Genomic DNA, 11,957 nt, shown 5'->3' with positions numbered 1-11,957 from the left:
GAAGGGCCAGGTCATTTACGGGGGAAACACTCACTCTTGGAAAAGTTTAGCTTGCACCAGATCTATTATCTGAGGAATGGTAGATATAGGGTTAGAAATGAACAATAGTAAATCGTCAGCGTATAACGAGAGTATGTGTTCAGAGCCATATCTGGTAATTCCTTGTGTAAAGCTGGCCGATTTAAGCGCAATTGATAGGGGTTCGATTTCCATGGCGAATAGTAACGGGCTTAGAGGGCAACCCTGGCGAGTACCTCTATCTAGTGTAAAATATTGAGAACTTATCCCGTTAGTATTCACTGAAGCCTTGGGTGAAGAGTATAACAATGCTATCCACGACACAAATTTGGATCCGAGGCTGAACCTCTTAAGGACCTCAAATAGAAAGCCCCACTCCACCCTGTCGAACGCTTTCTCTGCATCCAATGAGACCACCACCTCTGGTGTCTCCTTGGATGCAGGGAGACAGTGTTACTCGCTACAGGGTAACACTTCTTTTTTAAGAAGTAATATTTTCACTGCCCTTGATCAAATATGAATTATTATCATTGCCATTGATAGGAGACATCCTGAATTATAGGTGTGTGTTTTCATTTGTACTATGTGTCATTTCTCCTTGCTTAGAGGACAGCATAACTAATAATGTCTCAACTTACCCCACTCTCCCCTATATACAATTTAGGAATGACATGAACTCATCCGCAGGGAGAGTGCAATCCCATACACATAAAGCAAATCCAAAAATAGACTATATTTATTTTAACTGGCACACACTGCTGAACTTCCAAAAAAGGACAGTCACGTTTTTCAGGGATAATGTTTGATATGAGAAATGCATGAATAAATATGTCTCCAGGATAGAGCTCTTTGCCCCTGTACAACATGACAAGAGAAATCTGTCTACTTCATCGCTTTAATGGACACTCTAACAGAGAATCAAGTTTAAAAGTCTTGAAGCAATATTCATCAGTGTATGTAGTCATGACGCCTGCAGTGCACAAAGACCGGAATCATTAAGAAATAAGAGTCATAAAGAAAGGATGAGTCTGGTTTTATAATTTTACATTTATTGTTTGAATGTACTAGTTGTGACTTGACTTATGGGAGAACATAGACACTATAGCACTATATAGGAGCAAAGCTAACATGATTTCTATCAACATTTCAAGAACATAAACTCAGTCTACGAAACATACGAGCGTCTATATCACATGGTTTGATTTACAGATCGGTGATGTGTCCGCAGTCTTAACAGAGTGCCGTTGTTTTAATATATGACCTCAACTGTCTGAAATGATTAGCCATTATTGAAAGCCACAGAGCACTTACAGTAATTGATCCGTTACCACAAATCTGCCATGTTATACACCAACCGGCTTTTAGAAAATGACAGTTTTATTTATATGAATGCTATAAATTCTTTGAGGCCCACTTTGTATATATTTTTTATATCCAATGTTGACTTTTATTCAACATAAAAAAAAAAATTCCAATTAAACACACAGGATGCTAAAATGTTCTTTATTGGTTGTACATATGGAATACATCATGAGAGAAAACAACAGGGTTAAGAATAAAACAAACTTCTCAAATAACGGTAGTCCTTTTTAAACATACTTTATAGTCTTGATTCTCTCCAAATATCTATGTTTTATTGCTTGATTTTAGAGTTCAGTTTATTCGTACACAAATTCAAAAAATTGAGCGTTACATTTCTGACTTCAAAATTAAAATCTGAGTTTTTTAAATTGCCGAGAGTGCTCACAAGCCTCCAAGGTGCTTGGCAGAACCATGGACAGAAGATACACTGCATGGTTAGATCAAGCACAATGGGGTCCTGGGCAGAGACAGAAAACCCAACATAGATCAGAGGTGATCCCGCTCAAAGGCATCCGAGGAACACGAACGCTTTGTCGTTTGGCTTACCATAAAGTGGAGAAAAACAGTGAAACGTAATATAACTTTTTAGTCAACCAATGCATCAAGTATTAAAACTCTTAAAACACATCATCGTCAAAGTAGTTTCTTGCATTTGAAGGACAATCCCATGGCTGGATTTGTACCTTCAGTCCAACAGTTTGAAAAAGTCCAAAGGTGTGAGGGCGGAGATCCATGCTAATGGCTATATTGTTAAAAAAGACAAATCTCACCAATGATTAGAAAAGGATAGTTACACAGTTGCAGTTAAAATAATCTGCAGTGTGAAAAAGATTAGTCACAGGTCAAACTCACTGCGGAAAAAAGGGCTACACCCTTCCTGCGCACGAACTGCGACAAACCACACCCTCCCGCCCGTCGCGCCCAACTCAAAGAAACACGATTGTAAAAAAATCTACAAAGTATCACAATTTAATGATAGAAACGTTCAAATATTTAACATTTTCTGGAAAAGATTTACAGCAGGCCTGAGGAATGGTGGCTAAATCAAATTAGTTTTCCATCAGTCTGTTGGGTACTATTCAACTGATCAATGGAAACCGAGTTTGGGTAATTTGTCGGTGACTTGTTGGGAAACGCAACATCTTATGGAGTCCAGCCTTTGAAATGTTACATTTAATTGACTAAAACCTGAGACTTGGTGGCCAGAGATACCAATGGACTCAAGAATGATAGTTATAGCTATACTACTGTTGTCCATTTGAAGACGTTTGCTGACTTCTTAGAGTAAAGACACAAGCCCTTCTGCCAATTTAGTCCTAACTATGTTAACGGCCCCTGAGTGCAATGTCAAGATTCATGATACCATCAAGCTAAGAGACATCTGTTTCTCCAAAAGCTTTAACAATCTTGTTACCTTCTCTTGTGTCTCTTTCAGCTCCCCAGGGACCTTTTACTAAAATGAGAAGCCATGGTGCGATAATCAACTTAGAGCTCTGGCAACTGAACCACTTTGTGTGATGAAATTACACCACAAAGCATATGGATGCACCAAAGTGAAACCCTGCGTTTGTTAGTTGACCAAATGGCACGAAAATGGGAGTTCTTTGGGTGAAAATGGTGGGCGACGGCAGTGAAACAGACCTCTGTTTTTCAGAACAATGAGGATGTTTCAAAGGGATGCAGTGTGACTGATGGGATGGCGTGATGTTTTTAATGCATTGATGATTGTGAGACATAATTATGGATTCTTACCTTGTTTTTGGAGTGTTTTTCTTTCCTCAAAAATTGAAATGAATCATCACTATCACTGTTTTAAAGAAGTTGCACTTCAAACTCATGCATCTCAGAATCTGACTCTTAATTTGACTATAGAATGTTCAACTGTTCTTGATCTTTAACATTAAAAGATTCAGATTTAAAGCAAAGTATAACAAATCTTTAGTTTGACTAAGGGTCAAAACCCAACAAATTACAAATACAACACTATAAATAATAAACTAGTCAAAACGTACTTTTTATCTTACTGAAAACCTCCAGCTGCTCTATCTAAGAAACCCACCTTTCCATCTTCTGGTCCCAAAGTCGGTGTGAGGTGCAGCGCGCTGAGGGCTGAGGGCTGAGGAAGGAGACTCTGAGATGCGAGCTGCGTCTTGGGGTCTTCAAGCTTGCTCAACTGCAGACAGACTGTCCTGGCTGCGTCCTCAGCACCCTTCAAGTCCTCCTCTCCTGCCCCTCCTTCAAGCAAGGAGGGGTTGACCATGTTCTCTTGGGATAGGTGCATTGGCAAGGAGGACTTGTTCAGGCTGGGATTGGACGTGGCTGGGGTGTTTTGGGGGGGCCGCCGGTTCCGCATTTCATAAATATTAATTCAAAGTCCTCCCTCTCCAAATGGGTAGATTCTTTAATTTTGTTAGAGGGGAAGTGCTTTATTCACTTAATGGCTTTTATTAGTGCCTGGTCTTCAACTCTTTCATTAGCTAAAGTGCTGCCATAATTTACAGGGTAAAAGGGGGTTGGGGGAGAGATGGTGTGTCTGAGGAGGGTTGGTCCTTCTGCTACGGGACAGGAATGGAATACCCTCAACCACTGCAGCTTTTCCTACCAAAGTGGCCATACTCTCTTTAAGAAACATTGATAACATCGAATACACTCGATAGCATCATCGTTGACCATTATAGTGTTGTAGGTGCCATTTGATATCTTTGCTTTTAAATTTGTGTTTTTAAAGGCAATCTTATAATATGTTTCTTAATGCTCTTAATGTATCTCATTTTTGTAAAGCACTTTGAATTGCCTTGTCTTGAAAGGTGCTATATAAATAAACTTGCCTTGTCTTGCATTGTAGCAAATGTTGTGAGTATATTGTCAGGATTTCTTTCATATCTATGAACATGAATCCTGTTGCATGTCTAAGACCTTGTTGAACACCCAGAATAACAGTGTTTTTCATCAGACACAGAGTAAGCAGTAATTTATGGACGTTATTAATAGCCCTTCTTATGATTAAATGTATTCTTATTTATTAGCGGGGACATTTTCTTTGTGTGTTCTCGTAAAGCAGTTTCTTCTCAAATGCAAAGGTGAATTATTACAATGGAGACATTGAAATAACATTGAGAAAATTGTAATGAGCAACTGCAAATGTAATGATTACATATTGTTTTTGTAAATGTAGACATAATATAATATTTATATTTTTGGGATTTCCCCCAATCTTTTATTTTTTATATATTTGCACGCCTAGGTTTTCATGTTGGACACATTTGTATGTGTTGTATAAGATAAATGCAAGGGTTGTTTAGTTTAAACAGAAGCAGCTGAATAAATGCCAGTATCACATCTGTATAGATTTTGGAAACATAAGCTGAATTGTATCCATCTTCTTGCTTCAAGTGTTTCTTCTTTAAATTTCCTTCTGCCTTTATCATACTACTATAGTCTATATACTTAGGTACTCACTGGCACCATCCACTGAATCACTGGCAGGTATGAAGTGCTCAGACACAAAATGGCCGCTACACTTCATGCAACATATCGACATCAGATAATGCAAGCTTCCAGAAGGGCTCCCAGCTCTGATGAAATGCTCTTTATTTTACTCTGTGGAGGCTTGTTAGTTGTGAACAGCTGGGGTATGATATCCCCAGACTGCGACTGAGTGAACGAACTGATTAACCTGAGTGGCCGTCCCCTCCAGAGAGAGGGGGGGTCCGGCAACCTGAATAACTGCCTCCATCATCAATGTCACCTAAATCACTTAGCAGGACAGGGCTTTTAAATGACTTCTGTTCTCCCAGCCTCACTGAAATGGCCGCGGTTACGCTGTTACTGAATGCGTTTCTGAAGGAGACCATGATACTGTGATGAGCACAGGATTCAATGATGCAACATTTCTGTGACGCTTCTGCAGCAGACTGCATGCAGCACATTAGATCTTATTGATTTCAAAAGAGAGAAAAACTGTGCCCGGCTACACTTGATGAATACATTGGACCATCCCGATGAAGGCAAGATTGCCGAAAACATTTTGTGAATAAAGCTTCAACACTGACAGTTACATACAATGTAGTATGTCAGAAAAATATTAAGAAAGTTAAAATGCAATATGTGGAAATTACCAGGTTGTTCTCCTGCTTACGATCACATTTTAGAGTATGCAAGCCAGTAGCCATTGTGCAGCAAATATATAAGAAAAAGGGTCAAATGTTTGAGCGGAAGTGATATGAAAAGGTAGTATGTCCTCATGTAATGAATTCTGCATGTAACAGTATGGTGTAAAGGCAATGCTGTACATACTATAAAATAAATATATGCGTTTGGAACTTAGCCATGATGTAAGGCAGGAGGTGTGCAACATTTTATTGAATATAAAGCTGAACAAAAAAGGTAAATGTTGGGCAAGAATGAAACAGCAACACTTCTTAATGTTTTTATTAAAGAGATTTGTATTTTATTTCAATGCAAGCCTTAACCAATATTCAATATGAACTATTCATGGTGTCAAGTACTGTGGGATCTTCTATATGGGAAACTTACATTTAGGTCTTTTGAATCACGGCAAAAATAACCGCACGACGCTGATGCTCCGATAGATATTTTTAGTGATTTACTGAGAAACTGAACAGAACTCTTAGTGATACACAGGCCATGCAGGGACTTTGACTCCTTTTACTTTTTCACCAGCTGAATAACGTCTTCATCGATCATCACGTGCTCTCGGCCCACCTTTTGAGGGTTGTGTTTCACCGATGCTCCCCACACAAGGGCACTAAAAGAAAGACACAATTATATTATCATTTGACATGAATTATTCCTTTAAGACATGTAAAACAGGATCAGTGTCATGTGATAATCCAAATCAAATTTTTTTTGGTTAAATAGGTACTATACATTTTTTCTGTGCTACAGAATGGTTCTGGAGTATAAAATAAGGTACAGGGTGCAATGCAATCCTTCAGTTACAAAGGCTTTCTAATCGTGGGTGTCACTGTTTGACCCATTTATTCCCTGGAGGACAGGTAATGCTCGGCAGCACTAACAAACCGACTGATTGATGGTTTTAGCTCTTCCATTTGGAGAAGGTGGTGCAACCCATCATCTCAGATCCTAATCCAGGCTCTTGAATTAATGCTTATCTGGACAACCTCACCGTAAACAGGGCAATGGCAGTGATTAAAGTGACTTTGTTGTTTTAAACCTTTGTTGCCCACTTCTCCTTCTGGTTTAATTACATCAACACATCTTAGCAAGAAGGAATATGAAATAAAGCAGATACAAAATATTACAGGAGCCTTCTGCCTCAACATTGTCATCTTTCCATAAAAAGGTAAAGAAAAGAAACAAACACATACTTTTTAATGATGTTACAGCTCTAATTCATGTGTAAATGAATACAAATAAACAATGCCAGGTACGAAGATAGCTTTTTGTGGATACACCTATTTATATTCTGTCCATATAACTTTAAAATGACACCAGATGTCTGATAACTGAATAGCTATTCCTCCCTTTAATATCTCCAACATGTGCTTGGGCAGCAGTTCTGTAGGGAGCGGTGTGCAAGAAAAATGAAAGCCAATAGATAGTACTTACTACTTGAGTTCCTTCATGAGGCTTTTGTGAATCTTCAAGCAGAAGTCCTCGACAGTAGTGTGTTCATCAGGGAGCACGACAGGAGACGTGTAATCAGGAAGCTGACCTTTGGGCTTCGTGTAGCTGCAAAGGAACACGTGATCTCAGTCAAATCTTCCAGCCTGAATCAACAACATGTTATATCTAACATACAGTAGGCTCATCATGCACCATTTATATCCCCAACTCTCTTCCACCTCCATGCACACCCCCTAGTGGGGACTGTTGAAACATCACTTACATGCGAACAAGCTTTAGGTAGTCCCACATCTTCTCCAGCAAGTCATCGAAGTTCCAGCGGCTGTGAGCAGAGATGGGCACACAGTGAGGCACCTTGTAGATGATGTCCAGCTCCTCGATGGAGATCTGATCGATTTTGTTGAGCACATAAATGCATGGGACGTAGACCCTGTTGAGACAAGAGACCGTAAGTGGCTGCCGTCCATTAAATCTCTGCTTGGTGAGCAAACATACATCAAGTGGTTTCACCATGGTGGTGTCGGCTTAAACAGATGTATTTTATTAAATACAGCAAACAAAAAATTACAACAATTGCAAACAGCTGTTAATCGTTTACTGCATTATCTGGTCGTGTTAGTGAATATGATATACAAAATTCAGTAAAATCTTTTTTGCATTTATTGATTTTCTTCAGGTGCATGTTGAACCTTCTTGTGTTATATTCCTATTTTCCATGCTTCCCAAAATGATGTTAATGTATTTATATGGGAGAATCTTTATATGTAGAATTCATGTGCATGTCCTTCAGAGGACATTTTTTCCCATCTTGTACAGCATGTTCTTTGCATTGACTTTGTGTTTCTGCTACATTTGTAACACTAAGTTAATTAAGACGTGTAATGTGAATGTACCAATATTTGTAAATAAAATTGTATTCAATATTAAATGTGAATCTGTTAATCCGGTGGTATTAATGCTGTGTATCCTTAAAGGTAGTAGTGTACTGCTGGGACCATGTTAGTTAGAATGGAGCATTTTATGACTGTCCATTGTGTGAGACACAGAGAGCAGTTATGCTAATAGAGCATGTAGACAATGCTTTGTTTCTCTACAAATGCACATGTGAGATATTGTCTTTCTTCCGGTTGTAATATTTTAGAGAATGAAAAAATAGCCGCTACATATTCTAAGATTTTTATTTATCCCACTGCAATATTAATGCATTATGCTCTCCCTTTTGTTCAGGTCTTTACCCTGGCAAGGCGCAGAGAGCATTTACGCAGGAGAGACCCTGTGGATGCTCCGTTTCATTACAATTGCAGGAAGGTTAGGCTGTCGTCTGGTGCCTTTCAATAAAATGTAGAAAGACAGTCTTGGGACATGAGGTCTTTTTCCAGTATACAGGAGTTAGACCCGCTGCACAAGCCACACCCTACATTATCCATCTGCTTAATTTTAACATATTTGCAGATTTTTTCATCGAGTAATGGAAGTCCTACAGCTTTTTGCAATATACATATAATGAAAAAAATGTGTCAGTGGACTAAAATATGTGATTGGAACCCAAAAATAGCATTTTCATATGCATCTGCAGTGTGAATTAAATGACATTTATGATTCCCAGAAGCCACACCCACGGGAAATGACTAAGAAAGGCCCACTCTAGCTCTTCAGCAGCTTACCGATTTCCCTCCACCACATCAATGAGGTCATCAGCTGTGGAGTCGCTGCGCAGAGTGATGTCGGCGTTGAAGATCTTGTACTCTGCCAGGATACTCTTAACAGTATCTTGATCCAGCTCCGTTTGGACACACTGATGAGAGAGGGGATGACAGGCATGATGTCAACACAATACAGTGATTTAATATGAAATTAATAAAGAAATAATTTATAATGGAAATCTATCAGTCAAATAACATGAGGCTGATGGTTACCAAATGCTAAGGAAATGCTGATATTTTGCAGGACAGAAGAATAAATGTGCATGAGCAATTTAGTTAAGTGTACTCTCATACATGTCCACCAGAGAGCGACATTTTAAAGGGTTTCATTGCTTGTTACCAAGGTGATACACATCTTATGTAAAAACGTGTTGTCTGCATTTGATTCTGCAAATCAGTGCCAACCTTCAAATAACTCATCTATACAAACACACAGTATTAAAAGGCTTTCACATGTTTGTTTAAACTAATGGGATGCCTGAAAAATGACCACTATCAAAACAGACCGACAATCATCTACAGATATCCCCGACAACTAAAATCCTGCATGCCAGAATAAGCGCTATATTGAGGGAGATCCTTTCACAGACCATTGAGGTATAGAGTGGTGGTCCTTTTCATGATAATTTCACTTTTTCAGCTCAATTGGTTGAAGGACAATTAAAGGACCAGCATTTAAAACACTGTCACACAGACACTTTACTAAAGTCAACTAAAAACCCTTATGACCATTACACTCTTCATTTTAGAGAATTTGTGGAAACTGTGAGAAGCTTTCACTTCTGTATTTAAATTGCTGTTACTCCGTGTGAGACATACTGTAGAGGTGAAGTTGATGCCTCCTTTGTCCTTCCTCTTGTAGCCAATGTTGGGTGGTTGCTTGTTAAGTCGGATGCCAAAGCCCTCCAGCTCTTTTTCTATTAGCTTCTTATGACCAAGAGGCTTCAACACATCGAGCACTATCAGGATTAGGTTGCAAGTTCGAGCCACTAAAACACAGGAAGGAGGGAGAAGATATTAGTTAGACAGAGAGGATAAAAGACTCACCGCTTCTGTTGTTGAAATGAAAAAAATATGGACATTTATTAAAGAAAAAAACAGAACCAAAAATAATAAATTCCCTGTTAAAATGTGTTACTACTACACATCAAATTACCATGTTTTATAATGAAAACCATAAATACAATGAATGAACCTAGAAGCATTCAAAATGTTGTTGTTTGAACCGGGCAAAGATGCACCTCTTATCATATTTCGTTAATGGAAACGTGTCTTAGCAGAACCCCACTGATCACATCTTTACCTGCAATGACCTGTCGGCCTCTACCCTTGCCATCCTTGGCCCCCTCAATGATTCCTGGGAGATCCAAGAGCTAAAAAGGGAATAGGAAAGAAAGTTAAAACCCACTGAAAACATACCACACTGAAAACTCTAATGTAGGTACTAAACAAACAGGACTTTCTTGTACCTGAATTTTGGCTCCTTTGTAACGAATGACTCCAGGTACCGTGGTAAGAGTGGTAAACTCGTAGGCAGCGACCTCAGAGTACACACCTGCCAGGTTGCTTAGAAGGGTTGACTTCCCCACTGAGGGAAAACCAACGAAGCCAATACGGGCATCACCGGTCTTCGCAACATCAAAGCCTGAAAGAAAAAGTAAAAGAATACCCAATTCAAATCAACTACACATTCAATGTTATGTTTTAAATGGCAGAAAAGGCTTATAGGCATGTATGTAACAAACCTATCGAAACTGTAAGCGTGTGGTCTTACCTTCTCCTGCTGCACCACCTCCACCTCCTTTTGGGGTGATGAGCTCCCTCCTCAGTTTGGCAATCTTTGCTTTGAGCAGACCCAAGTGGTGAGCTGTGGCCTTGTTCCTCTGCGTCCTGGCCATCTACAGTTAACAATACCAGCATCAGATGTTATACTTGTTGTTTAAATGGCAGTGAGTCATGTAGTAAGTGGACTGTGCAGTATGTTCTGACAGTTTTTACTAGCAACAGTCAAAAGAAACTAAATAATACACAACTAGAGAAAAACAATAACTTGTGAAGAACTATACATTACATATTTAGGGGGGACAATCGCATACCTTGGAAGTCCATAAGCAGGATACTTTATAATAACCATAACCATGAAGAGGACTTACTTACTAAAATATTCCAAAACAGTTGACTTGTTCCTATAGTCAACCGATGATTGTTTTTAAGATACAAATAAAGGGTAAACTCTAAATCAACCAGCTGGTAGAAATGACAATGGTGACTGAGAACAATTGGAATATGTTTGAATTGGAGGTTTTTCTTTACTTATCCTCTCTATATCACAATTTTCTCAGTTAAACCATTTTGTATTATCTCTGTGGTGGAACCCCATTAGCCTATAGCCTAATATATATATTTATATATGTAAAGTTAGCCGGTTGGTCACAAGTCGTTCAAACACAATATGGAGCAGTGACTGTATCCACGTTACTGACCTAATGTAGCAATACCCTATAACTTATTACAACTGGTTATGAATATATTTAAAGTGAACAAGTATAACTACTTTTTCGTACACACTCTTAACTTTCAAGTAATGGTGTGCTAGAAATATAAGTTACTTAAATATACGTGGCCCAGCTGTGTTAGCTGTGTGGTTACAGCGCTAACAGCTAGTTAGCTACCTAGCCGTTAGCGTGCAGCTAAAACGTGACTGATTCACCGGCTGTCTATTAATATCTTACCTCGGCTTCGATCTCCGCTATTTTGATAAGTATACTCATGATGGCGGATGTTCCTGTGTTCCACCAACGTTACCGAAAGAAATTGGAAAGATTGTACGTGGAGTTTGGCAAAGTTAGATGTTCTTTAGCATGCACACACGGGGCCGCACCACGAAAGAGCCACTGTGCGCCTCTTCGAGGGAAATCTCGCGATGACTGAGGCCTGTCAATCTGCCCGCAGCGTTGACTCACAGGACAGAGTAACTAGGAGCGAAAAATGGAAATGAATTGAATTTTTTTTTTTAAAGAAAGAAATCCAGTTAAAAAGGATGATACCTACCTGTCCAGTGTAGTATTACAATTCTGCATTGATTAAGTCATTAGGTTCCTTGACATGGAAACTATTGATAAGATTATAAACTTTTCTATCAATTAGAAAAACAAAGTCTCCTTGTTCAGTGTAATACAATGCTGCAACACACAATTAAACAATATTAACAAGGTACTGAACCAAACAAGGTACTAAAAATAACATTGGTTTTGAGTTGAGTGA

General features: G+C 38.9%; 1 protein-coding gene across 1 annotated transcript; it reads right to left on the bottom strand.

The window, feature by feature from the left end:
* Positions 1-5,796: 5,796 nt before the first annotated feature.
* On the bottom strand, positions 5,797-11,623 carry drg1 (developmentally regulated GTP binding protein 1). Its single transcript, XM_010789223.1, has 9 exons — positions 11,426-11,623; positions 10,468-10,591; positions 10,163-10,338; positions 9,997-10,066; positions 9,513-9,682; positions 8,655-8,785; positions 7,253-7,420; positions 6,973-7,095; positions 5,797-6,148 (listed from the first exon to the last, which is right to left on the bottom strand). Exons 1-9 carry the CDS (start codon positions 11,462-11,464, stop codon positions 6,049-6,051), a joined length of 1,101 nt encoding a protein of 366 aa, XP_010787525.1. The 5' UTR covers positions 11,465-11,623; the 3' UTR covers positions 5,797-6,048.
* Positions 11,624-11,957: the final 334 nt, after the last annotated feature.

Source organism: Notothenia coriiceps, unplaced genomic scaffold (genome assembly GCF_000735185.1).
Source record: "Notothenia coriiceps isolate Sejong01 unplaced genomic scaffold, NC01 NC01_scaffold00032679, whole genome shotgun sequence".
NCBI classification, from domain to species: domain Eukaryota; kingdom Metazoa; phylum Chordata; class Actinopteri; order Perciformes; family Nototheniidae; genus Notothenia; species Notothenia coriiceps.
Note: the sequence above shows the minus strand (reverse complement) of the source record. Positions and strands in the feature narration are given on the sequence as shown.